The sequence below is a fragment of the Bos taurus genome, chromosome 24, assembly GCF_002263795.3.
Source record: "Bos taurus isolate L1 Dominette 01449 registration number 42190680 breed Hereford chromosome 24, ARS-UCD2.0, whole genome shotgun sequence".
NCBI classification, from domain to species: domain Eukaryota; kingdom Metazoa; phylum Chordata; class Mammalia; order Artiodactyla; family Bovidae; genus Bos; species Bos taurus.
This window is the reverse complement of record NC_037351.1, coordinates 35121240-35149150: the sequence shown is the minus strand read 5'-3', so window position 1 is coordinate 35149150 and position 27911 is coordinate 35121240. Positions and strand designations below refer to the sequence as shown.

Here is a 27911-nt window from a genome sequence, read left to right as displayed (position 1 = left end):
GGCCTGCGCCCACCGGCTCGGGCACCGCCCCGCCCCGCCAGGCCGCAGAGGGAGCAGCGGGGACCTGGTGTCCCTGCGGCAGCCTATTCAAAAAGTCTTTCACCCCTATTTCCAAATGGCGGGGCGGGTGGGGAGTGTGCAAGCTGCGGCTTTATTCTTTCTACTAAAGGACCCGGGAGAAAAGCCTTGCCCCGCCCCTCAACTTGGTCTCCTTATTAGTGAAAATGTCTAGCCCTCCCTTTCAGGATTTTGCAACAAAAATTAACATCAAGGTACTTGGAGGGTATTTCATATAGGCTTGTCTTGGTTTTAACGTGTAACTGTTGTTTCTAACACTTGTTAGGTTGGCTCTAGTAAAGGAACAGACACAGCGCCCCTGACTGCCCCGCGGAAGACTTACTCGCAGCCTCCACTTAATTGTCCTCGACCTCTTTGCACAGCCTGGAAAAGGAGGAAATTAGACTGGAAGGTTCCTGGTGTTATTTAGTTGCTCAGTCCCCTCTGACCCTTTTGCGACACCCTCCCCCGCCTGGAATGTAGCCCGCCAGATTCCTTTGTCCATGAAATCCCAGGCAAGGATACTGGAATAGGTTGCTGTTTACTTCTCCAGGACGGTTTCTGAGGCCTCTTCAAACTCTTAAGTTGTCATGGCGACTGAACTGAACTGAGTTACAATGTTGTGTTCCTTTCAGGTGTACAACAAACAGATACATATATAAACAAAAATTCTATATAGAATATATAGATTCTTTTTCAGAATCAGTTCAGTTGCTCAGTCATGTCCAACTCTTAGCGACCCCATGAACCGCAGCACACCAGGCCTCCCTGTCCATCACCAACTCCCGGAGTTCACCCAAACCCATGTTCATCGAGTCGGTGATGCCATCCAACCATCTCATCCTCTGTCATCCCCTTCTCCCACCCTCAGTCTTTCCCAGCATCAAGGTCTTTTTTGGTATAGATTATTACAATATTCTTAATATACTTTCCTATCCTATACAGTTGGTCCTTGTTTATCTATTTTATATATAGTCCGTTCAGTCACTCAGTCGTGTGCAACTCTTTGCGACCCCATGAATCGCAGCAGTATGCCACGCCTCCCTGTCCATCACCAACTCCCGGAAAACTCATGTCCATTGAGTCTGTGATACTATCCATCCATCTCATTCCCTGTCGTCCCCTTCTCCTCCTGCCCCCAATCCCTCCCAGCATCAGAGTCTTTTCCAATGAGTCAACTCTTCACATGACCTGGCCAAAGTATTGGAGTTTCAGCTTCAGCATCAGTTCTTCCAATGAACACCCAGGACTGATCTCCTTTAGGATGGACTGGTTGGATCTCCTTGCAGTCCAAGGGACTCTCAAGAGTCTTCTCCAACACCACAGTTCAAAAGCATCAATTCTTCGGCGCTCAGCCTTCTTCACAGTCCAACTCTCACATCCAAACATGACCAGTGGAAAAACCATAGCCTTCACTAGACAGACCTTTTTTGGCAAAGGAATGTCTCTGCTTTGCAATATGCTATCTAGGTTGGTCATAACTGTCCTTCCAAGGAGTGTCTTTTAATTTCATGGCTGCAGTCACCATCTGCAGTGATTTTGGAGCCCAAAAAAATAAAGTCTGACACTGTTTCCACTGTTTCCCCATCTATTTCCCATGAAGTGATGGGACCAGATGCCATGATCTTCATTTTCTGAATGTTGAGCTTTAAGCCAACTTTTTCACTCTCCTCTTTTACTTTCATCAAGAGGCTTTTGAGTTCCTCTTCACTTTCTGCCATAAGGGTGGTGTCATCTGCATATCTGAGGTTATTGAGATTTCTCCCGGCAATCTTGATTCCAGCTTGTGCTTCTTCTAGCCCAGCATTTCTCATGATGTACTCTGCATAAAAGTTATATATAGTAGTGTCTGTTAATCTCAAACTAACCTATCCCTTGCCCCAATTTCCCCTTTGGTAACAGTAAGTTTGTTTTCTATGTCTGTGAGCCTGTTTCTGTTTTGTAAATAAGCTCACTTGAACCACTTTTTAAGATCCCACATATATGATATTTGTCCTTGTCTTAGTGTAACCATCTCTAGGTCCATCCATGTTGCTGTCATTATGTCATTCATTTTTATGGCTAAATGCGAAGGTATGGAATACATGGTGTATATACAACCCCTCCGTGTTTATCCATTCATCTGTTGATGGGGCATTTAGGTTGCTTCCATGTCTTGGCTACTGTAAATAGTGCTACAGTCAACATTGGGGTGCATGCATCTTTTCAATTACTTTTCTTCAGACATATTTCCAGGAATGGGATTGCAAGATCATATTATAACTATTTTTAGCTTAAGGAAACTCCACACTATTTTCCATAGTGGTTGTACCAGTTTACATTTCCACCAACAGTGCAGGCGAGTTCTCTTTTCTCCATACCCTCTTCAGCATTTATTACTTGTAGACTCCATGATGGCCATTCTGAGCAGGGTGAGTGGATACTCCATTGTGGAGTTTTTCAGGTTTTTTGTTTTTTTGCCTCCAAGTGTGGCACACAGAACTTCTCAGACCAGGGATCGAACCCATGACCCCTGCAGTGGAAGCACAGTCTTAACCTAAACTGGACTGCCAGGGAAGCCTTTATTGTAGTTTTGATTTACATTTCTCTGTTTCTGAGATAGGGCTTCCTTGGTGGCTCAGTGCAAAAGAATCCGCCTGCCAATGCAGGAGATGCGGATTTGATCCAGGGTTGGGAAGATCCCCTGGAGAAGAAAATGGCAACCCACTCCAGTATTCTTGCCTGGGAAATCCCATGGATGGTGGAGCCTGGTGGGCTACAGACAGTCCACGGGGATGCAAAAGGGTTGGACATGACTTAACGACTAAACAACAACAGATTTCTCTAATAATCAGTAATGTTGGACATATTTTCATGTGCCTTCTGGACATCTGTATGTCTGCTTCGGAGAAATGTCTGCAGATCTTCTTCCCATTTAAGAAAATGAAACTGTTTGGCTCCATCAGGCCTTAGTTGTGGTATGTGGCGATCTTTGTTGTGTTTTTCCCCGGTTATCTTTCAACATACATCTATTTCTTCAACACCTGTATTCCCCCCCACACACTATAAAACAGAATTGTGGCTTCCCAGTAGACACTCTGGACTTACCAGATGCTGTAAGAGAAATTTTTTTGAGCTTGCTTGTTCTATCCATGACCAGGGAGTCTTGTAGTCTAAGTTTGTTTTCAACACACACAGCCCCAACTTTTGGTACAACTAACTTCTAGCCTCATTGGGGGACCTGAATTTAAGACAAAGGGGGCAAAGTGAGGATTTGAAACAATGCTAGCACTGAAAGGAAGCATAGAAGGAAATTTGCATGGCTGGTCTCCATGGATGTCTGCAAGAGTTCTAGATAACCAGCCACCCTGGCGCATATCTTATACATGCCTAAGTCCTGATCTACTTGTGTCTGATGGAGAGAATCTTCTGCTTAAGGTGGATTTCTTTAAATAATAATATATTGGTAATATCTTAACCTGTTTATTTATAAATAAACAAGGTCCATAAAAGACGGCAGATACCAGAAAGGCTTTTAGTTGGTGAACCACCTACCATTTGTTGCTTGGAATGCCCCCCATCATCTGGCCAACAAAAATCCTATGCATCTCTAACGTATTTAATACTAACTCTTTTACATTTGCTTCAAGCCTGCTCCTATACCCCATTTCTATCAAGTAGCAACATCATAGCCGTTCACTCTTCTAATTCATCAAGTATGTACTGAGTGCAAGACATTCAGTGTAGAAGCTGTGGATACAAAGATGAATCAAACAAAGGTTCTCCCCCTCCTGACACTTAGAATCTACTAGAAATATTGAAATTGGCTCTGAATTCATCAGAGGTCTTGGCTGTAAATAACAGAAACCTGAGACAAGAAGCTCATGGGTTATATAAGGTGAACTTACACAATTATTAGCAAAACCTGGAACCAGGCATAGCTCATGGATAGAAACCCAGGGATGTGGGCAGCAGGGAACACAGGCAGGGTCACATCATAGAAACAGTCTGGCCACTCCTACATGAGTTACTTCAAATCCCAAGTCTACTTCACTCCCTCAAAATTCTGTGTCCTGAGCAAGAAAACATATTTGACCAACGGCAAGGCAAGGAATGCCTTACTCCACTTCCCACTCAAACACACTGGGGTACAGGGCATAAGCTGCCCCAAATTAAAGGGCTAGGTATTTTTTTTTTACCTCTGCTCTAACAAATGACCAAAAATTTAGTAGCTTGAAACCACACACAAACACAAATTTATCACTTTACACTTCCGGCAGACAGAAGTCCAAGAAGGGTATTAACCTTAAGGTATTGGCAAGACTACACTCTTTCTGGAGGCTCCAGAGAAAAATTCATTCCTTACCTTCCCCAGATTCTAGAGGCTCCCCACATTCCTCGTCTTCTGGCCCCACTCCAGCCAAGGCACCATTTGACCTCGGCTTGCATCCGCCCAGCAACTCTTCTCACTCAGAGCCTCTGCCTCCCTCTTTATAAAGCCGCTTGTGGTTACACTGGCCTCCTAACCAGGATATGTTCATTTAAAATCTCTAGAGTAGTTGTAGAGCAGAAAACACAACATTGTAAAGCAATTATAGTCCAATTTAAAAAAATAAACTAAATCAATTAAAAAAAATCCCTAATCAGACCTGCATATAAAGTAACATATTCCCAGATTTAGGGGACTCAGAATCTTTGGGGAAGCATTACACTGTCTACCACAGGCTTCCTCTTCCATAAAACCCCAGCAAATATGCAAACAACATATATGGATATTTTATATTCCCAAATAATATGAGGAGCAACAGCTTTACTTCATGAGGCCTTCAACAAAGACCAACATTTCTTCCAACAAGTTCTCTGCTATCCCCTAAAGCAGAACTTCTCAATTTAATGTGGATGTGAATCACCAGGGATTCCATTAAAGTGCAGGCTCTTGATTCTGCGGGTGTAGGATGAATCCTAAGATACTAACGAGCTCTCAGGAAATCACCCTTTTGAGCATCAAAGCAGGAAAGAACTTGTCTTTTCCTGTTTGGCTGGAGTTGGGTTGCAAATGTACCTGGGTCTCAGCCCACAGGAAGAATATAAGCGGGGGACGGAGTCGGGGGGAGATGGTTGCTCGAAGCACAGGGCAGCAATATCCTTTTAAGAAAGAGGAAGGGGAGGGATGTAGGCAAATCACGTCCATTCACATTTCAGTGGTGAAAACAATCATATGGCCAAGCTGCACGGAAGTCTTGGAAATGTAGTCTCTCTGAGGTCCAAGACCCTGCGCAATCAATTGATGTATTTGTTGAATGGACTTTGGGTGGTGATGATAGGAATTCAGAAATGAAAGAAATTGAGGCGAATGGAAAGCAGTTGGGGGTAAGAAGGTTTTAGAGAGACAGAAAAACATCTAAGCAATCAAATTCACTGATTCAACAAGTATTGATTGTCGACTCATGGACCCTACCTGGCAGATGCTAATGGTCCGTCAGCAAATGTAGGGAAAAAACTAGTACAGTAAGAGTAAATATGGAGTATTTATGAGTATTTAAGTATTTAAGAGTAAATATGCATGTGGAGGACAGAAGGAAAGTAGCTAGAATAGAGCAGAAGACATGTGTGCAGGGCTGTGGCAACAGATAATGTAGGGTGGGTAATATGGGAGGCAGTTAGGGAGAGCCTGAGTGCCAGGATAAAAGGTTTAGTTTCCTTGAAGCAGTTTTCTATCTTCTTAAAGTCACTTGTCAGCACAAATGAGAAGTGTAATATTGAAATTTCTTCCATGTGCTACACATTTCCAAATGACCTTATTCCAAAGCAAAGATCTAACCTACATCAAGAAATCTTTTATAGGGATCCCTTTCAGTCAAGACAGAAAGACCACTTTAATTTTCTTTACTTGTTTTTTACGAGAAAAAGAACATTTGCATATCATGTAATTTGGAGCAAGATATTTAGAGCACTGAAGCAGAAAATTAAAGTGGAGAAGCGGAAATATTAGTTTAAAAATCTCGTGTACTCTTCAAGTGAGTTTTCAGTGTGACTGGACGTTCTGTCAAAACAAACAAAAAACAGCAGTGTTGTTTTCTTTCTGATAACTCACCTGGGAACCAGAGCAACAAACTAGAAATTTCCTTCCTCCTAAAAACTTAAAGCATTTTAACAAAGACTGGTGGTGGGCACTGTGTTTGGGAGGAAAATAGGAGGAAAAAAATGTAAACACTTTCCAAAGCAAAACAATCTTTTAATCACATGTATTTTTACCCCCAATTTAGTACTTATCCTCACATTCAGATTTGATTCCACAGAGAACTTCACCGTGTGTATACTAATTTTTCGTATAGTGATTACTCCTATGTTATCTTTCACCATACACAAATCCATTTTCTGGTTGTTAGTCAATGTTTTAAAGATTACAGAATGTGCCACAATTTCCAGGTTTTCCCCATACAGAATCAGAGCAACCAGCAACATAAGGAACACTTGTTGCTTTTGTCTCTAGCCTTTTTGGAAAAGAGAAGCCTGATTTTCCCTTTGCAAACCAACCCTTCCTCCTCTCTCAGTGTCAAGGTTTGTGTGGGTCTGGCCTCACGTGTAACCAATCAGAACACTACTTCTCTTGAAACCAAGCAGACCCCTGTAAGGGCCTACCCAGGGACAGGTCCCCCACCATATCCACCTCGTGTGTGTAGAAAAGCTTTAATCTCCAAAGCCTTTCACGAATTCCAAAGAGCAAATTCAATCAGTGAGAAAATGCAGAAACAAAGGAAAACAGTCAAGCAGATGAAGTAACAATAGTTTAGCTATAAAATAAAGTCAAGGAGCTTTAGTTTCCCCTAAAAGGTTCTAGATAATATCCTGAACTATATCCTTGATTTTTTTAATTAATTTTAATCAGAAGCTAATTATAATATTGTAGTGGTTTTTGCCATACATTGACATAAATCAGCCATGGGTGTACATGTGTCCCTCATCCTGTATCCTTGATTTGTTTTGCAGATACTAAAACCCCTGGGCTTCCCTAATGAGTCAGTCTGTAAAGAATCCTCCTGCCAATGCAGAAGTCCTGGGTTTGATCCCTGGGTCTAGAAGATCCCAAAGAAAGAAATGGCAACACACTCCAGTATTCTTGACTGGGAAATCCCATGGACAGAGGAGCCTGGCGGGCTATGGTCCATATGGCCCAAAGGCTCAGACACAACTTAGTGACTAAATCACCACCAAAACAGAGAAAGTTAACTGCATGCTGACCACCAGCACATAGAAGCAATTAGAACCAGAAGGCTGACTGAGATTCCCAAATCATCACCCTAGTACCATCACCATCAACCAGTCAAGAATTGTGTACAAGCTGATCACACACCCTGACACACTATCCCTCCATCTTTACCCATCTGTAAAAGCCATTGGAAGCATGAGGCTTTCTCACTTGGCCCTGCAATCAATACTGTACTTCCCTTCCTTACAACCCAGGGTCAGCAGATTGCCTTGCTGTGTATGGGGCAGGTAGACCCAAGTTTGGTTTGGTAACACCCTCTACACACAGGAATAGGGTCAAGGATGGACATGACTCCAGCAGTAAGAGGATTTCCCAGGTCCTAAGAATGATTAGGCTTTTCGCTGTGATTGCTATACTTCTGGGCATCCCCAAAGGCTCTCCACCTGCAATGCAGAAGATACAAGAGATGTGGGTTCGATCCCTGGATCAGGAACATCCCCTGAGGGCATGCAGCAGGCAGGGCAAGGTACTGCAGAGCACTAGCAGGGGATTGTTCTCCTGACCACGACACTCCCTTGACCGTCATCATGTTGGTGTACTTTAGGATCGACTGGTGTCCTGAACTTAGAAAAGAAGTGTTAACCTGGTTTTGCAATGTGCCATTTGAAGTCATTGCTGAAAGCTCTGTCAGTTCTCAATAACTTTATGTTCAAGTTAATATTTTGTTTTTTGTTTTGCTTTTTAAAAAAAGTCCTCTAGGTCAAATACATAAAATTCACTGTGTTCTCTGCACTCTACTGGATCTTATTACACTAGACATACTACATTGGGGTGATGGTGATGGTTCTGAGGAGCTAGTAAGGACACTGTCCAGAAGTGTGAAGGATCTGAGGTTCACTTGCATGCTACAAGTCAGCCCACCATCACTTCATGGATCCTGGGTCGAAGCCAAATGACTCTACACTTAACAGCACAGCAAGCAGCACAAGCTTCACGTTCCCATCAGTTCCCCTTGCCCTCCGAGTCCCACAGGGGTGATGCAGAGTGGTCCAGGGGGTTGCTGAGCATGCAGTGGGGTGGGTTTGCATCACAGCTGAGAGTCCAAAGTTTAGGGTACCTGAATCTTTTACAATAAGCACAAGCAACTCTGTCCAACTTTTGCCCTGGAGAGAAACATTATGTTGATTATACAACAGTAAACAAACCTGCCTTCTCCTTGATGGAAACACAGTATCTCCCAAGGCTGTTCACTACATAAATCCCCTTATTTATTCTACCCCCTACAAAGACAGGGTAGAACAAACAAAGGCTGTCAAAGCTTCCGCTCTCTGGATGTGAGCAACTTAAGAGACTCACGGAGAATTGTTTCTAACAGACTTAGCCAACTTTTCATTTCAATTGTAGCCACTCTTATTTTACAGCACAAACCAGTTTTATCTTTTAAAAATTCACTTTAATCTAGTCATGAGATTTTACAAACATTTGTATGCAGTCAGGGACTAATTTATAGCATGGTTTCTATTCATCTCAGCCATGAGAAAACACCATAGCAATCATTATTAAAGGTCTCCATCCATAAATTACTTTTATTTCTCATTAAATGAGCACAGAGTCATTAGCATATTAATAACAGATATGTTTATTATTACATATCCATCAGTGCGGCTTTTAATACCACTTGAAACATGCATATCATCCTAGAGACGAATCAGTTTTCCAGTGCTTCTTATCTGATAGACATTACTGCAAAGCCATTATAAATTACTGAGGAGGTATTTGGTTAAAAAAATAAACAATAAATCATACTGCCCATATGAATCAACTCTTGTTATTGAACAAGAGTTTAACAGTATTTATCTGGTAATTCCTATGTTAACTGGAAAACATCACAGATGTATTGCCATAATTTTCTTTTATACTGGGTGCAACCTTCTACATATTTTTGCAGTTTTATAAAGTCATTCATTATTTAAGCAGGTAGTTTGATGCAAACATTGTATCAATTTATCAAAGTCCAACAAACCTCTAAATATTTTAAATTAAACCAATTATCAATGAAAAAATCCCTGAACACACGTAATTTTTTGAAAATCTGTTTTTTGAAATTTTATAGTCATGGCAGTAAAATAATTCTCTCAAATTAAGGCACTAAAAGGGCAACGCAACTCCCACTGAAGGTGTTCTAAGAATAATTTACATTTCAAACAGTGCATACATTTCTTATATGTTTGTTAACTTAATGTCTTTATCACTTAAAACCACAAAGAAACACATTATACAATTACAGAAATGATGTACCCCACAAAATGCTTTTAAACTTGGTTCTTTTGTACAGTTAGTTCCTAATGTCTCTAGTAGTAAAAATAACTCAATATGGCTTGGCAAAAATGCATAGATTAAATGTAAATTTTTTTTTTTTTGCCTTCTCCCATTCCCCAATCTACAAACTTGCTGAAACACATACAGTATTTTGTAAAGCATAATGTAAGATATTTATTTTCCATCAAGTCCACCATGGGCAATCAACAGTAAGGCTTTTAAATTCTACAGTGAGGGCACTGAAGTCAAGTGATATCACTGCTTTCTTAAATAGTTTTGTATAGTCTTGCAAGAGCACGAAAACTGAAGTTATTTTTTAAAAAAACTTTCAGTTGTCTCATTTTGAGATATTTTCTTTACTCCTTCCATGAGCTGATCTTGATAGTGACAGCCATTCCACTTGAAAGTGAAAGTCTCTTCCTCTCACTGGTATGAGGAAAACTGTTCTATCATGATTGACAGGCGTTTTTAGAAATTCAAAAAGGCAGCACCTTTTTAAAAAAATATATCTAGCTAAGCTTTCCCTCAATTGTACTTGCATTACATAGTAATAATTAATCTAATCTACCTGTAGGCAAACCCGCAATAAAAAAACAAAAAACAAAACAAAACAAACAATCCTCAGTGTGCTTTTGTGCCAAAGCAAGGACAGAATAACAGCAATCTTAACCCTGAAGCCTGTGATATTTGTGTCAAAGGAACAGCCTGTCTGCTCTGCATGGTTAGAGACGCCTGCTTCATCAGGTAGCATCCCGCACAATTCCACAAGGCACTAGGTCACGTGGTTAACTGTTGGGGGGGAAAAAAATTGTAAGTAATGTGCTCAGCTGATAAATACAAAAACAAAACTTGAAAGGAAAGGTACACATACATTATATATAATAATTAAGTAATACACAAAATTTGGCAAACAGGAAAAGGGGAAAAAATACACCATTATCTCCTTTCTGCTTCTATTGTTTCAAACACATTATTCCCCCTACAAAGCTGTAAGCCAATTTTAAGTACTTTAGATTTATTCAGCTTTTATCCTGTACAGGAGAGGCTGATACAGGGTTCTACACAAAGAAGACCAGAGTGAGGTAATAAAGCACTGAAACAGTATGGCAGCTGAGCAACAGAGGAGGAGGAATGGATGTGAGTCAATCCAAAGAATTAGACTTGGTTACTGATGATACGGAATGAAAGAAACAGGATAAATTAAAGATGGTTTTAAGCCTGCTTGGAAGAGTTGGGTGACATTAGCAGAGACAAATCAGTTCTAGACTCAAATATCCCTCTCAGGAGAGGGTTAACACTCTAGGGAAAGTTGCTATTTGGTATAGGAGAAAAAACATAGGCTTAGAAACAGATAAAAATGGGTTCCAATGACTATGCCACAAATTGGCTGTGTGATCTGTGCAAGTTGTTTAATTTCTCTGAGTCCCAAGGTTCCATGCATTAGAGAACTTTGAAGATAGCATAGCCACTTCTCAAGAAAGGGTTTAATTATGCCCTGCAATTGTTCATTTTACCATATAAACTTTTTTTTTAATTTTGTCGAAAGTAAGTAAACTACCCTCCCCCAAAAACAAGAAAAAATGGGTACTTAACTGAAAAGTTTATTTCCAACAGTGATAATGTCAAATAATTTTGATTTTAAAAAAATCTATGCAAACATAGTTAAAATTAAGATGAGCAAAGTTTCACATGAACCTGTTTATATTAAAAAGGGATAAACAGTTGTTTAAAACAGTAAGGGTGAAATATGTACCATGTATAACAACCAATGACAATAAAACCTGACATGGAACTAAATAAACACAATATTTATAAATATTCTGAGCTTTAAACAGGCATCAGTTAAACTACTTTGTAAAGTCGTTTTAAGTCACATATAAAGAACCAACTACAAATGATGCCTTTTACAGGGAAAAGAACAGTTTGATCTTGGGTTTTGATAGCTATTATCCAGTCACTTAGTATGAGAAAGGTTAACACTTCAATCCTTACCTAGCTTTTCCAGATGTATTTTTGACCACTTTCCGGAAAGACTGATTTGCAGTGGACCTTGTAGAAAGTGTTCGAGGGGATGCACGCACAAAACCAGATGGTGGATTCTTAGGGATCTTCTTTACTAAATGAGTTACCCATTTTTTTTGTTCATCCTGAGAACACGCTAGCAGCAGCATATCTCTTGCTGATGTTACATCATAACTTACTATTTTAAGAAAAAAGAGCACAATCAAAGTCACATAATACTTAAAGGAGCCCACTCAAAGGTTCATAACAATTTGAAAAGATTTACTACGCTTAATTAAGCTTGGACAGTATCTTCTCTTTTTAATTAAGTTAGAAAATTTAAAGAGATAACATATCATAACCCAGTAAAAATTAAGGAAAATCAAAAATATATATGTGGCTCCACCAGTGCCAAAATATTACATCTTATTATCTCTTTTCAACTTGTTACAGGAAGTGCTACACTTGAAGAAGTTATCTTATTAAATGGTATAAGAATCACTTTCATGCCTTACCTTTACATGGAGAAATCAAGTCCTCTTTCTTATCTATGTGGTCTCTGTGGCACTTAACATGGCATCTTCGACACTCCAGGGCAGGGGGTGGCTTAAAAACATGCCAGAGAGGTTTGGCACAGGCCTCACAGTTGGCGGGAAAGTGGTAGAGTGTAGGAATGAACTCATGGCCTTTGTGGTTTTGAAAATTTGTTTTTTCAGCTTGTTGTACTGGTTCCACCTCTAAGTCTTTTCTACATTCACCTTCATTTGCATACAGTATCTACATTCAGAAATGGTAAACAGAAGATTAAAAAAGTCTGCATCCGCACATACAAGTTTCAAATGTATAAAAGTATTTATGTATTTACATTTACTTCACAAATACACTTATTACTTAGGTAAAGGATCTACTAAAATTATAACTTCAGATTTTTACCTGGAATATTTTAGGAATTTCTTCAGTTTCAGCTCTGTATACATCTCCTTGTGTTACAGGACGAACATGAAACAATTTACTAAAATGAAAAGAAGATGTAGACAATTATAAAAACACATTTACAGTAAAAGACAAAAGCAGGTATTTCACTGAAGAGAACACAGAGGTGGCAGATAAGCATAGGAAAGGATTAGTTATTAGAGAAATGTAGATTAAAATCAGAGTAACTTTCACTATACACCTATCGGAATTTTTTAAATAAAGATAGTAATAAAACCAAATGCTGGTGGTGATGCATAAAAACTAGATCATTCATACAACTGTGGCAGAAATGTAAAACTACAGAGCCACTTTGGAAAAAGAGTATGGCAATTTCTTACAAATCTGTATGAAAACTGGTACATGAATGTTCAAAGCAGCTTTATCTTTAATAGGCCAAAATTAGAAAAAAACTAAAAAAAAAATGGTTAAACAAACTCTTGATATATTCATACAACAGAACATTCAATCATGAAAAGAAAAAACTGTATCTTGGATGGACTTCAAGGGAACTACACTGAGTGAAAAGCATACCTCAAATGTTACAGACTATTTGATTCCATTTATATAACATCTGTGAAGTGACAAAACTACACAAACAGAGGACAGATTAGTGGTTGCCAGGACTAGAGGGGCACAGGAAGGTGCCTCGATGGCTGCAACAGGACACGAGGGACCCCCGTGCTGGAGCTTCTCTGTGCTTTAGCTTGGGCCTCTTTGACCTATTATTTAATGACCAACATAATTATATACTTTTTGAGATGTTCTACGAATGTAATACCAATAAATACTTGACATTTACAAAAAATGCTTTTCAAATACATCAATCAGGTATGGAATATTTTCTCTCTCATATTTTGGTAAAAGTAGGATTTAATATAAAGCTGTTATTTAAATTTGTTAGGGAAAGAAGTTTACAACATAGTTTAAATAACAAAATATAAACTAAATGGTAAGTCTAAAAATAATTTAACACTCAACAGACTTAAGATTGAATAAAAGGCTACTTACTCAATGTCCAATACCATAGACGGATTGGATTGTTCCTTATCTTGTTCATCATTATAGAACAAAATTTTTTTGCTGCTTACCACAACATACTAAAATGAAAAAAACAAGGGGAAGAGAAAACAGCAGTATTAACTTGGTTTAAAGTGGTACTGTAATACTTGCCTTTTATGTCTAAATTATATTGTATCAATCTAAAAACAATGACAATTAATATAAGTTCTATGATTTAAGAATAAAATATACAACAAAATATCAACTAGAAAAAATGAGTTATATGGTACCTGTTTCTTCCAGCCATATCTTTTGATATTTCCTCTATTTGGTATTGAAAGCCAACCTTCAATTCTTGATTCTAGAAGGAAAAAAAAAAATATATAGTATTCTGTCACAAAAGGAAAAGCTATTACAAGCTGTCTGACAGCATGCAGCAGCAGGCATTGGAACACAGCTACATGAGTAAGTGCTAAAATCTGCTCTTTCATGCTTCAATCACACAAATCAACTTTAATGGCCATACAAAAATTGCAGAAAAAAATTCCAAGCCACTTTCCCCTTAAAATTAACTTTCAGTACTCAATCATAAAAGTATGAAACAATGACAATACCCTTAACAGCCAGGCAAGACTGGAATGGATTGCAGCTTAAATGGGATATGATACAGAAGACTTTAAATATCACTTAACATTGATACAAAAGTACTGAGCCAAAAAAAGAAAAAATGCAGCAAGTGGAACAGGTCAGAGGCATGATTTACACGAGAAAGAGCAAGCAAAAGTACAGAAGTGTCCTATTACTCACAGAAGACAAGAATAGAAGATAAATAAATAAGGAATGCAGGCAGACCAACTAGATATAAAGAATAAGAGACAAGCATTTTATTTGTTTTCTCAGTACAATATTCTGATAAACTTTCTGGTAAAACATTTATAACAATTTCATTGAAAGTGTCCAAATTTGGTTGGGGAGGGGTTCCTTAATTCTAGTGGTAAGTCCAATTACAATTCTTAGCAAACTAAAGAGGTATAAAGCCTTTAAAGTTTGTAGTATCAGAATAAACAGTAAAAGAACACAGAATTTAGCAGGTAAAACTGCTAATCTTTTACCAGTTTGCACCCACCAGAAACTCTGATTAGTTCAATCAAGGCATTTTATAATTATTATCATTAATGTTTAAATATATTAAATACATACTAAATATAATTAATGTTTATGATTCAATTTAGAAATTATTATTTTATATCAGGTGAGAGATAAGACCATAATTGTATTTTTTAGATCTATTATATTTGAAACACAGAAGAAAAGCAACCAACTTTAAGGTACAATGCTATAATGTGACATTATACCATTGTTTAAATCATGACCCTAAGGGGAATATATATTATCTTCCTCTGTGTAACTTAAAAGGTGTAAAACAGTTTGGTCTTAAAGTAATGATAATAGGTAACATTTACTATATATTTATTATTTATCAAGTACAAATAATACCTCATATATAATCTATATATATAACCTCATGAACATAGGATATTACATTCTCAGGAATATAGGATAAGATGGGTCCTCCTATCATCCTCCATTTACAAATGACGAGACTAAGGCTTAGCAAGGTGAACTGACTTGCCCTAGGGTAACCCTAGCAACTGGTAAAGCTCCAGGGTTCACCCAGGCAATCTAATTTCTGAGTTTCAATTCCTAGAGCATAGTGCTAATCTTCCCTTAGACAAACTCTGCAGTTAATTGAATCAGGAGTGATCTTGTTCCAGCTTCTTCCATGTACCTAATGGCCTTTGATTTTGTTATTCTCCTTCATTTAGTTGTTAAAGTGGAAGAAATTAATAATGAGAAACTTCAAAGTGATACTCTTCTTCTCCCAACTTTTTTCTTAGTTAGCATTATTATTTTGTTCATCAATAATTAATCTGTCCCATTAGGCAGTTCCTTGGAAATTTTGAGAGCAGGGTACCACATCCGAGCACTTTTATACACACACACACACACACACACACACCACCCCCCCACCAAGGCATCTGACACACAGAGTAGGTACCTGATACACCGTTTAAAAAATTATTATTCTGCAGTTCTTTCTTTCTCAGTTAGCCAAGTAAAGTCACCTTCTATTTAAATAATGGTTGTAATTTAAAAACCACAGGGCTAATTTATATTCAATAACATACAGAAGGCTGCTGATCATTCACAAATATTCTAATTTACAAAAGGAAAAGTTATTGCTAGGAAAAGTTCCCTTCAGTGTGCCAAAGTCCATTTCATACCAGTAATTCCTCACTAAAAATAAAAGACATAAAAGCCATGGAAATCTTGACATTTATACAGAATTGTGTATGCCAAAATATCCTCCTTCCAAGCTATTTCTCTATAAGTGCCAGAAATATATAAGCTTTCTGGTTGTAAGTTTGGATTAATTTGCCAATGTTTTCTTTGAATATACTGACTGAAATATATTTTCAATGAATTGTTGTATGTTGCCATTTCAGTGTTCCTATAGAAATTTTATACATCAAAGGCATTTTATGAATTAAATAAGCCCAATTTTATATCTTCCCTAATTGAAATAAAATGAAGAAATCAGAAACTCAAAAAAGGTGCTGAAGATATATGAAGGTTTTTGCCAGTTTAAAATTATTTTTTGCCAAAAATGTTATAACAGAATTTTAGTCTTTCCTTCCAGTGAATTCCCTTCAGAGAAGCAAGTAAACCAAACTCAGTGATTAAAAAAAATTACTTACTCTTGTCTTATATGCAACTTAATATACCAGTTTTTTATTCAGTTCTTTAAAATTTTTTTTAGTATGTAAGGACCTCCTTTAAAACTATGACCACCTGTGACCTAAGTGGCAACCTGAAAGTATAATATTCTAAATTCTTTTATAATACAAACAGAAATCAGCTTCTCCAGATAAATAAATGTTGAGGACTTCTAAGTCTAGATTATTATCAATAACATACTACAGAAGTACAAAAAAAAACTTGATCCCAGGTTTCATTTATTTGTAGAGCAATTTGAACTTAAAAAAAAAAATTTAGATGTGTATTATTGCAATATGAGGAATTAACTCCTTTAAGAGTTAATTATATGTAACTCATATAAGAAAGAGGATAATGTAAGAAAGAGGTGTAAATCAGTATCAAATATAGCCAATTCAAACATCAAGGCTAATCTCTGAAGACTACCAAAGTTTACGTAGGATGAACTACATATTGCTTAAGAAACACAGCTACAGAACCATTCCAAAAAATTTAAATTAAGAAGTGATATAAAAAAGAAAAAAATATCAATCAATGCTCAAGAATTCAGATGTACTGATTATCTCCAATCATTGATCAGTCTTCCAAACTAAATAAAATTAATCATTACCTTCAAAAAATCTTTCAGACATGTGAATGATAGGTAACTCTCAAATTAAGAATGAATGCCAAAACTTTTTACAATTCTTTCTAGATATGACCACAAAAACTTAACTTTATTTGCCAGAGGTCTAGTAAACAGTAAGACTTAATATAGACTTTCAAGTTACTAGTACTCTTGCCTGGAAAATCCCATGGACGAAGGAGCCTGGTAGGCTGCAGTCCATGAGGTCACTAAGAGTCGGACACGACTGAGCGACTTCACCTTCACTTTTCACTTTCATGCATTGGAGAAGGAAATAGCAACCCACTCCAGTGTTCTTGCCTGGAGAATCCCAGGGATGGGGGAGCCTGGTGGGCTGCTGTCTATGGGGTCGCACAGAGTCGGACACGACTGAAGCAACTTAGCAGCAGCAGCAAACAGTAAGATATATGATACAGAGGCAAAGTAACTTTGATAATAATTATCCATAATTTTTACCTCCAATATGAAAGTCACAGCCTCCGATATGAAAAGGTGCAGCACTGTAAAGACCTCTGTAAAATTTCAAATTCAGAACACAGTAATAGAGAGATACCCTGACTGGTCAATGGAGAATGGCCACCAGCACCTTTTTTTTCTTTTTTTCCCCTCCACTTGAACTTTGAAAATCTTAAAAGCAAAAATCTCTCAAAATACACAGCTATACTAAGTCATATACTCAGAATGGAACCAGTAGAAGCATTTAAAAATTTCTTTGCTGACTGATCCCTCCTGAATGGACTTATTAGATCAGGATTCTGAAGTCTAAATGGATATCTCACCTAAGTTTGCCAGTCAAACCACCTGATGATGCTTCGAGTTTAGCCTTCCTGAATAAGCCAGGATGAAATAAAACTCATTACCTTCCCCCAACCTCATCTCTCAATTCAAATCCTCTAGACAGTATTCACCAAGTCAGTCTCTGAAATGTTTAACCTAATACAAAGAAAACCAAGGCATACATAGTAAGACATTATAAATAAAGCTGAAGGGAAATGGATGGAATAAAGACAAAAAAACTTTTGTTGAACACAGGACCTCTCCAGTGAGAGCACAAAGCCCTTATGACTAAACCGCCAGGAATTTCCATGTCATACTCTTTCTTAACTGATGATTGGGTCATAACTTTACAATGATGCTCAAACAACAGCTGAAGCTAGAGATTCTTATTAAATCCAAAGTGATCCTCTGATAAGGAAGTGAAGCTACAAGATTTTCAACAGGTTGGAGGTTTCAGAGAGCCAAAAATGGGAAAACGGAAGGAATTTTTTGACCATTGGAGTAAGAAATATTTATTCCCTGCCCTTCCCTTTCCAGATACCTCATTTTGAGCTAGCGAAGCCACAAAAGAATGACTATTACATAGAATACATATCAGAAGTGAATTCACTTCCTATTTTGAATTTCACTTTCTTGACCAATAACAGTAACATGAAATTTTCTAGGTAGTCTATCAAGTTTCTTATTTCAAATTCTCAACAACAACAAAAACAAGTAATATCTGTTAACATAGATCCTTATCATATCAAATGTGGTGATCTGTATCTTTCTTTTCATGCATTATTCAGGAAATACATTAATTAAAATCTACTTCAAGTTTAAGACCACTTAAAACTCTCAAGATCTTGAACTAAGAATATGTAGTACATTAAATTGGTGTGTCTCTGTGTGTATATGTATACCTTTAAAATTCATAATGCATGGTTTATATTTATAACCTATTAATTTCTAAATTGAACCTACATCATGTGTACTGCTCATCTCTGTTAAAAAGACATAAATGTACTATAATCCACACAAGAATGTATCCAAAAATGAGGCAGTACATAGTATTTTTTTTTTTTTCAATTGATTCTTCACTGGGAAAAAAAAAAAAAGGAAAGAAGAAAAAGTCTGACATCCTAGCTCCTCACTTTTGCATTTACTTCACTCCCTGCCACCTCTCTGCACCTCCCAACTGCTTTTATCTACTTCTCCAAATTTGAAACTTTAAGTCTGGTTGAAGTTTATCACTATAGCACTAGGTAGGTTTCTATATAGAGCTGCTATGGTTCTGATTATTAAGTACAGTTCTTAGTTTCAGCACAAAAACACATAAAACACTAAACAGCTGCTACACATAAAAACATGTACAATTTTCCTTAAACACTGAGAGTTGTAGCAGCAGTTTTGACTTTCACCATAGGGATGGGCTACTCAATACTGATTCATAAACTTCAGGTTTCTATTTAAGAAGAGCCATTCAGAGCTATTTTAAGAGCCTAAGATTGTTTATGACTGCTTTTATGCTATAAAATGCACTAAGTATGCAAATATCAGACTCTGGGCCATCAGAAACATAAATCCCTTCTTAAGAATTCATGGACAAAATGACAGAGTTATAAATCCAAATAAAAGAAATCTACATTAATTCCCATGCTGTTTTAGCAAACCTGAATGAAGTAACAGCAATTATTCTTACCTGGAAGGTTTCCATCAGTTTCATCAGCACTGGGAAAACTAGCAACACTTGTAGAATCTGAAAGGTCCAACAGTTTGGCACGCAGCTGCTCAATGTCACTCTCCTTGCTGGCCAGCTGCATCTGAAGCTCATTCTTATGTGTACATTCTTCTACCAATTGCTATTAAGAAGTACCAAGATAATATAAAGAATTAAGTTCAAATCTCCAACATTAGAAACTAAGAATCAGTGTAGTTATACAATATGTAACTGAGAATTGCTAATACTAAAAACTGACTATAAACTTCACGAATGGTGACTACCACAGATTGTACTACAACTATAAAACTGCAAGTTCTCTTCCTCAGTAATACACTGCATGCATAAGCTCCTTTTCTCTTTGCTTTAAAAAAGTATTTTGTTTTTTTCTTCTAAAACACAAAGCATTAAAAACCAAAACCAAACACCTGTTAAAACAATAGAAAATGCTTTTATGGTTCCAAATGGAAGTGTAAAAGATACAGAGGAAAACCCTTGGTGGTTTCTCCAAAAGTAGCATTTCTAATCAAACAGATGCTAAGGGGTAAAAATTACTCAAGTTATAGTTAACAGAGTATCTTCCTAGTTTGTCAAGATCATGGTTCATATTACAGTAACAATAATCAAACTGGGAAGAATATAAACCTAAATATGCATTTTTTATACTGAACAAACTAAACAAGATAAATAGCTAGGTATATACAGTAATAACAAATGCACATACACAACCTTACCGCTTGCATTTCATTCAGCTCCTTCTGATGTTTCACTACCATTTGGTTGAATTTCTCTCTTTCCTGGTTGAGTTCAAGTTGGAGCTTTCGATTTTCTTTTTCTTTCTTTCTCAAATCCTGCGTATTTGCTTTCTTTCTATCAATTTTAAAGTCCTTTCGATTCATTATTTCTGCCAACTTGTTAACAGCCTATTATGATATTAAAATGTTATTAATAAGGTTCTTCATTGTAGCTATTCAATTTAAGCCTCCAGTAAAAAAAATTTTTTTTTCCTTCAAAATCAGGAAGCAGGACTTTTTGTGTGTGTGAAAATTAGGAGAACCTAATAAAGTTTGGAATATTGATAACTAGTAGCACAAGTAACTATTACTGACTCATCTCTTTGTTCAAATGTTTAATAAGAACCAGACAGGCTTACAAAAATCCAGTTACTGCTCAACAATTATTCAGCACTTACTATACTGCATGTAAACTAGATATAAGGACAGAAAATACAGTTAACCGCAAAGACAGCCTAGTCTGGCAGAGGAGCTGGAAAGCAAGCATGACAGTGCTGAGTGGAAAATCAGGAAAAAGAAGCAAGCAAGGTGCTACGGAAGCAGTACCTAATTGAGACTCGGAGAGGTCAGGGAAGGCTTCCTGGAATACCTGCATTTGTGTCCACATGTGTTTCTTAAAAAGACCAACAGGAATCGAATGAGCAAAGAAGAAATGGTATTAAGGAGGGGAGCCAAGGATGACACAAAAATTAGGTGAAACAGTACACAGGCAGAAAGGCTCAAGATAATTTTTTTCTTTTAGACAAGTAGGAGGGCAGGGGGACACGGCACCATACTCAGGCCCTCTTGAATGTGAAAGAGGTTGTAAATATAGTTGAGGCTAACCCCTTTTGCCAGAAGGAAAAAATATATTCTAAGTAAGACAGGACTGTTAAAAAGCACAGGAAATTAGCTACGTAAACCAAGAAACATAAGCTATGGTATATCTGTCCTGTAGTAGTTAAAAAAAAAAAAATCAGATTTTTCCATCAAGATAGAACAAATCCCTAACCACTATCATTTTCATGTAGATTAGATCCCATCGAGGATAAAGAATCCTTGAGTAATATTTTTAGTGCAGTAAAAGCTTACGTCACTGAACTCATAAACGGCTATTTGTTTTTTTCCAGTAGTAAATCTAACAAAAAAAACCATAGAAGTATAACGTGAAGAACATGAAAAGCTATGATAGTTATCACTCATCAAAGACTATCTCTGCTAAAGCCTTCTCTTTTCTTTCATCTACTGGGTGCATATCCTTCTAGACTTTTCCTAAAACAATAAGTAGATTATATATAAATGTTTCAATTTTAAATGGAATTTTGCAGTACACTGTGTGCTGCAACTTGCTCCCTAAATTTAATACTGTATTAAATATCACAGTAAATATTATTTCTGTGTCATTACATGTAGATCTACTTCAATTATTTTTAATGGCTTCTTTGCATCTCTTTGTATGAGTTAGTTTTAGTTTTTCACTTTTAAAAATAATGTAGCAATTTTATTTCTGTATACTTCTTTTGAGAATTTATGGAAGTATTTAAATAGGATAAATTCCTAAATGAGCACATACTGGGTCACAGAATATGCACATTCAAATGCTTTCTTCTGTTAAATTGTTTTTGTATGAATGAACGTTCCCCATGTGCTTATAATACTCAAAGTTGAGTACAATGACTCATTACAACCTGTCAATTTGATTGTCAAAAAGATATCTCATTATTGTTTCCATTCTTATTTCTTGCTTTACTACTGTGGTTGAACCTTTTCTGTTTTGGTCACGCCTTGAGCCATGTGGGATCTTAGTTCCCTGACGAGGATCAAACATGCGCCTCTTGCAGTGGAAGTACAGAGTCTCAACCACTGGACCACCAGCAAGTCCCTATGTTTGAGCCTTTTAAAAAAATCTTTACTGCTTCTTTTTTCTCAAGTGTCCCTTGGCTTTTTCTATTTTCTACTGAACGTTTTTCCTATTTGCAGATCCTCTTTATATCTATCCATATATGCTATAAATACTGGTCCTAGTTCATTTTCTTTCAACTAACATTCTTTTGGAGTATGTACAAGAATAAATGTCCATCTTTATCTTCATGGCCTACGTTTACAGAGAGAAGTAAAATCTCCTCTGAAGGATTTTCAATGACTATTAAGTGCATTTTTGAAAAATTACTTTAGTTGAAGGATTACTGAGAGAGAACAGATTAGTGGTAAGGAGCTATAAGTACAAAATATTTTACTGTAATTAAAAAAAAAAAATCAACTGAGGTACACAGTACCTTTTGAATAATTAAAAACTACTGGATGACTTGGTACAATGACAAGATATCAAGTTTTAGTGTAAAAAACTGATCTAGCTGCAAAATACAAAGCGAAATGATACACCACCCCTTTTAAGTTTCTTACTCCCCATTCTTCTCTTTCTTTTCATTCTGCTCTCTTGACTTCACTCAAGCATATGCTTTCTCCTCATTAAGTTTTCCTACTGTCAATTATGGGTCCTCCATACAATCTAAAACATATTTTTTTACTAATCAGATAACTAGACAAATTAGCTTTCTTAACTCAACTGAAATCCTATTTCCTAAATAAGACTTCTATATTTAATGAAAAAAGAATATTACATTATTTGTTCCAATGACTTGACAATCTCAGTTTTAAGAAAAAGGAAATGAAGAGCAAATATTAACTTCTGAATATATGATACTCAAATACAAACATATGGGGAAGGCTAAGCGCATGTATACCTGTGTTTTAAGGGTTCGTTCTGTATTGATATTCTTTTCAAAGGCAGCCTTAAGGATATTGATCTCCTCCTCCTTCTTCAATTTATATTCTGTCAACAAATTATATAAAATGTCATATATAATATGCCATTAATTTCTGCCTTGCAAACTAACAATGTCCTTCATTATTCAAATTAGTATATACTACATAGTAACTTTCAGTACCTTCATTAAATAATTCTTTTCTTCAGTTTATTGAGGTATAACAAATAAAATTTTAAGATTTTAAAATGTACAATGTGAAGAATTTATATATGTATACACTGTGAAAGGATCCCCCCACAATCAATTTAATTAACACTTTTATCACCTCATATATTTACCTTTTTATGGGGGGAGTGATGGTGAGAATATTTAAGTTCTCTAAGATAATACTTAGGGGCTTCCCTGGTGGCTTAGACAGTGAAAAATTCACCTGCAATGCAGGAGACCTAGGTTCGATCCCTGGGTCAGGAAGACCCCCTGGAGAAGGTCATAGCTACCCACTCCAGTATTCTTGCCTGGAGAATTTCATGAACAGAAGAGACTGGTGGGCTACAGTCCATGGGGTCCCAAAGAGTCAGACACAACTGAGTGACTAACCCTATTCAAGATAATACTTAAGGCTACAAAAGTTATTTAACATATGAAAACAAATTCTTCAAAACCCTAACACACAACAAAGATTTACCTCTGAACTTGATTTTAACGTTACAATTTTTTAAAAAAATCTTACATACCTTCCTCTGCCTTCCTCATTTTATCAGTTAGCTCTTCGTTTTCTTTTCTTAATAATTCAATATCTTTGGTTAGCATGCTATTCGTTTCTTCAAGCTAAACAAAGCACAGAAAGGTTGAAGTTGTATAGTCTCTTTGGTACTCTCATATTTAAAGCAATAATCTTTAAACAAATACTTGCATTTTCCATAGACAAGGACAGGTCAGACTTTGCTTAACAATAAAAATGTTTGGTTTCCAGTTTGAAATATGTGGAAGTAATTAAAAATATTTTAAAGTAACTGTTAACTTCCAAAAATTATTTCAGTGTGCATGTATACATACATAGTCATACAAATGAAAGGAATACAAGATGTAATAAAATAAGAACAAGACTAAAAACTAGGAAATGTACATTTAGTTCTCTGTCTCTGTGACCCTCAGCAAGTCACAATCTTTCTGGGCCTCAGTTTCTTCATCTGAATAACAATGACAAAAAGGACAATTTAAAATGTTTAGCTATTAGCATAAATGATACCACTGTGGGCCCATATATTTCCTCCCTATTTACTCCTTCCCTGACCCTACCCAGACTGTATACTATGTGATACAATCACTTCTTTGTCATCAAGGGCTTTTTAAGTAGTAGATATTATTTAATAATCAGAAGTGGCCTCTATGCTCTGTAGTCCCCAAACAATGATGAAGACCTTTGCTGATATATTCCTGATTCCCACAAGACTAGTTACCCATTCTTAGGAACTAGGAATGCACTTCCTATTTTTAAGCACATACCTCCCATACCCTAGGTTAACTAGGTCCCAATGGTCCTCTGGTGGTGTGTAGTGCAGCTGGGAATGCTTCTAGATCATTTTCTGCCCAAACCCACTCCGTGATTACTGGACCCATAGTAACCTGTCCAAAGACTGTACAGAGCTGCCTGCCTTGGCGTTTTAGTCTAAAGATACCTTCTCAGTTCAGTGGGCACTTTTCATTCTCTCTGCCCTCCAACAATTACTTTCAGTAATTTACTTGTTCCCCATTCTATTTATATGACTGCATTTAATCTTCATCAGAATCCTATGACATAGGTATTATTTTTATTTTATAGTGAAGAATATGAGGCCTGAAGAAGTCAAAGCAAACTGCCAAGATGACGTAACTTCTTAGGGGCAAAGCTGGGGTTTGAATCCAGATCTACTTACACCAGAGCACTTGATGGTGGCTTTACCACCAAGAAGAAAACTCTAATTCCCCTTTCTAGCCCCATAATCTATTGACCATACTATACATTTTAGGAATAGACAACTGTTTGTAGTAACAGTTTCTCTATAATGGATTTGTACATATACACAAGGAATTTTTGTGGATATCCACATCCCAAAATAGCATCTCTGAATTTTATAGAATTTTGGCCATGAAATCAGTTGCAATTTATTAAGATAATAAAGCAAATGAATTTAAGGTTAAGTATTTCTTCACATAAAATATATTAAGATCTATAACAAGAAAGGGGGAAAAAACCCAATACACTGAATAAGAATTTCAATTATTAACAATTGTTTTAGATTATATAAACTATTTTATATATGCATACAAGTAGACCATTGTGTGTAAGGAAATACTCATGCACATACACTTACCCAAACACTTTAAAATGTGGCCTGTTTAGATTTTTCAATTAATTTTAATCACAAAACTTAGCTAACTATCACTTACCCGACTAAGAGTGTGATCTTTATCTGTAATCTCTTGTCTATTTCTTGAGGCAGCTTTCTTGCTTTCTTGGGTCAGTTCAAAATACTGTTCTTCTAGAAGCCCTCGAGCCAACTGCTCAGATTCAGCCTTTGTTTCTGCTAGATCCAACTGAGTAGCAAGAGTTTCTCTGGTAGATTTAAGAGAAAGATGAGTATAAACAAATCCAATTCATTCTTCCAGCTTAACTATATGGTTTTATTTAATTGATAAAAGAATTAACTATTCTATTGCTTAAAACAAACCCTGAACCCATTACAAACTTTCTAGAAAAGTAACCTCTCACACTTGCAGTCTATTCCTGAAAAGGAATTTGCTGGGATCTGGAAGGAAAGGCAGCATGGCACAGTGGGAAAGTCACTGGCTTGTAAATCAAGAGGCCAGACCTAGACCCTGATCCTCTTCTATCCCCATTCTATCCCATTGGGTAGGGACACTAGGCAAGTTCCTTACACTTATAAGAACTCAACTTAATCAAATCCATTAAATGAGAGAATTAAGCTACATTATTTTTGAGGTCCCTTCCAGCTCTGAAATTTAATGAGATTATGAAGATTTATAAATAGACTGGCAAACCACTATAAACTATTCTAGGAATGCTGCTTGGGAATTACCCTTTAAAGCCTTTCAGAATTGACATTCGGACCATGACCAGATCACTGCAGTTTGCCTGCTCTTCCTAGGAAGAGAAACTGTCTTCAATAAGTTATCTCGGTCATAACTGTAACCTCTACATACAGTAGATGCTCAATAAATGTTTATTAAATAAATGAATGACTTCTACCTACTTTCTATTAAGGGAGTAATACAAATAAAATTTTCTGTCTCAAGCCTAAAGAGGAAGACATAATAGTAACTACAAAAACCAGTAATAATATCCATTCTTTTGTCCAACAAATATTTAAAGTTCCTATGTGCCAAACACTGTTCTGGGATTTAAGGCATACAGCAGTAACAAACTCTTTGCCCTCAGAAAGTATATATTAGCAAGGTGAAACAATTTAAAGAAATGAACAATATATAGTACGCCATAGAGAACAATAAAAGGAAAGGTGAAGAGGCTATAAGTTGTGGTCACTATTTTATTGAGGGCGATCAAGAATGTCTCTCTGCTAAGCTGATATCTGAGAAAATAAAAGGAGGAAGTAAGACAGGAGCCACGCAGGTATCTGGGAATGCTTTTAGGCAAAGGAAGCATCTAGTAAGAAATGTTCTAAAGGAAGCTAATGTGAGGGGTGTCGGGGGTGGTTGTGAGATGTGATAAGTGAATTGGGGAGAAAGAACAAGTGTTAGAAGGCTTTCTAAAACAACAGAGGGACTCGCTTTTACTCTGAGTGCTCCATTTTAAAGAGATCATTCAGGCTGCTAGTTAAAATCAGACTTAGTAGGGGGACAATGGCAGAAGCGGCAATACAGTGGCAGAAGCAGTGAGCAGACACCTGAAATAATCAAGACTGGAGACAATGGCAATTTGGATCAAGTTGGTAAATGATGAAAAGTGGTGAGAAATGATCAGATTCTGGACAGGCTTTTTAGTTACAGCTAGGCTATATTGATAGATTGCATGCAGAACGTAAGAAAAAAAAGAAGAGTCTAAGATGACACCAACTTTTGGATTTAAGCAACTAGAACTAACAAAACAGCTAATATTGACAGGAGGAAGACAGCAAGGAGCAGGTGGGGGAGTAAGGCATTTTTCTGGACATGTTATATATGATATGCTTGTTAAACACTCTAGTGGAGATGTCAGACAGCTGCATTTACAAGTCTAAAATTCAGGGGAGAAAATACTTGTACACTGATGTTATTTAAAGCCATTAGGCTGGATGAGAACAAGCAGGGAGTGATCCCTTGGGCCCTCCATAGTTTAAAGGTCTCAGAGATGGGAAACGACAAAGGAGCAAAGACGGGTGAGGAAGAGGAGACAGTTCTATAGGCGGAAAAGAGTTCGGTGTCACAGAAACCAAATGAAGCAAATTCAGAAAGAGTAATCAATGATGCCAACTGCTGCTATTAAATAAGATAATAGTTAAGAACTGACTGACTACAGTTCTTAACTATTAGGAAGCCCCAGGTGAGCTTGAAAAAGGTTATTTTGGTAGAGTAATGAGTGCAAAGTTTTGAATGAGCTCAAGAAAGAGTTAAGAGAAGAGAACCTGAAGGTAAGTGGTATGTCACTTTTCAAGGAAGCTTGCTACAAAAGGAAGCAAAAAATAGGTTATTATCTGTAAGTAGATACACAGTTTAAAGAAAAGGAGGTTAGTTTTTAAGAAAATGTTTACTTCTATGCTTATCTAACAATGGAAATGACTACAGAAAGGAAAAAACTGATGCAGGAGTGGAACTGATTCACTTTGCTGTACACCTGAAACTAACACAACACTGTAAATCAACAACACTCCAAGAAAAATTTAAAAAAAAAAGAAATGAAGGAAAGATGAGAGAATTATCAGAGTTACAGGCAGAAAGGGATGGGATCGAAGGG

At 36.8% G+C, this 27911-nt stretch overlaps 1 protein-coding gene across 3 annotated transcripts in view; it reads right to left on the bottom strand.

Annotated features, from left to right (window-relative positions):
• Positions 1–8867: 8867 nt before the first annotated feature.
• Positions 8868–27911, bottom strand: part of ROCK1 (Rho associated coiled-coil containing protein kinase 1) — a 124702-nt gene continuing 105658 nt past the window's right edge. For all 3 annotated transcript variants that reach the window (XM_002697789.7, XM_024984560.2, XM_059881037.1), the window contains 11 exons: positions 25391–25556; positions 23695–23788; positions 22937–23025; positions 20154–20342; positions 19402–19561; positions 13831–13901; positions 13550–13638; positions 12500–12578; positions 12082–12343; positions 11558–11765; positions 8868–10354 (listed from right to left, as the gene is read on the bottom strand). In XM_002697789.7, coding sequence (XP_002697835.5) covers positions 10351–10354; positions 11558–11765; positions 12082–12343; positions 12500–12578; positions 13550–13638; positions 13831–13901; positions 19402–19561; positions 20154–20342; positions 22937–23025; positions 23695–23788; positions 25391–25556 — 1411 coding nt within the window. In that variant the 3' untranslated portion in view covers positions 8868–10350. The remainder of the gene's footprint in view (positions 10355–11557; positions 11766–12081; positions 12344–12499; positions 12579–13549; positions 13639–13830; positions 13902–19401; positions 19562–20153; positions 20343–22936; positions 23026–23694; positions 23789–25390; positions 25557–27911) is intronic.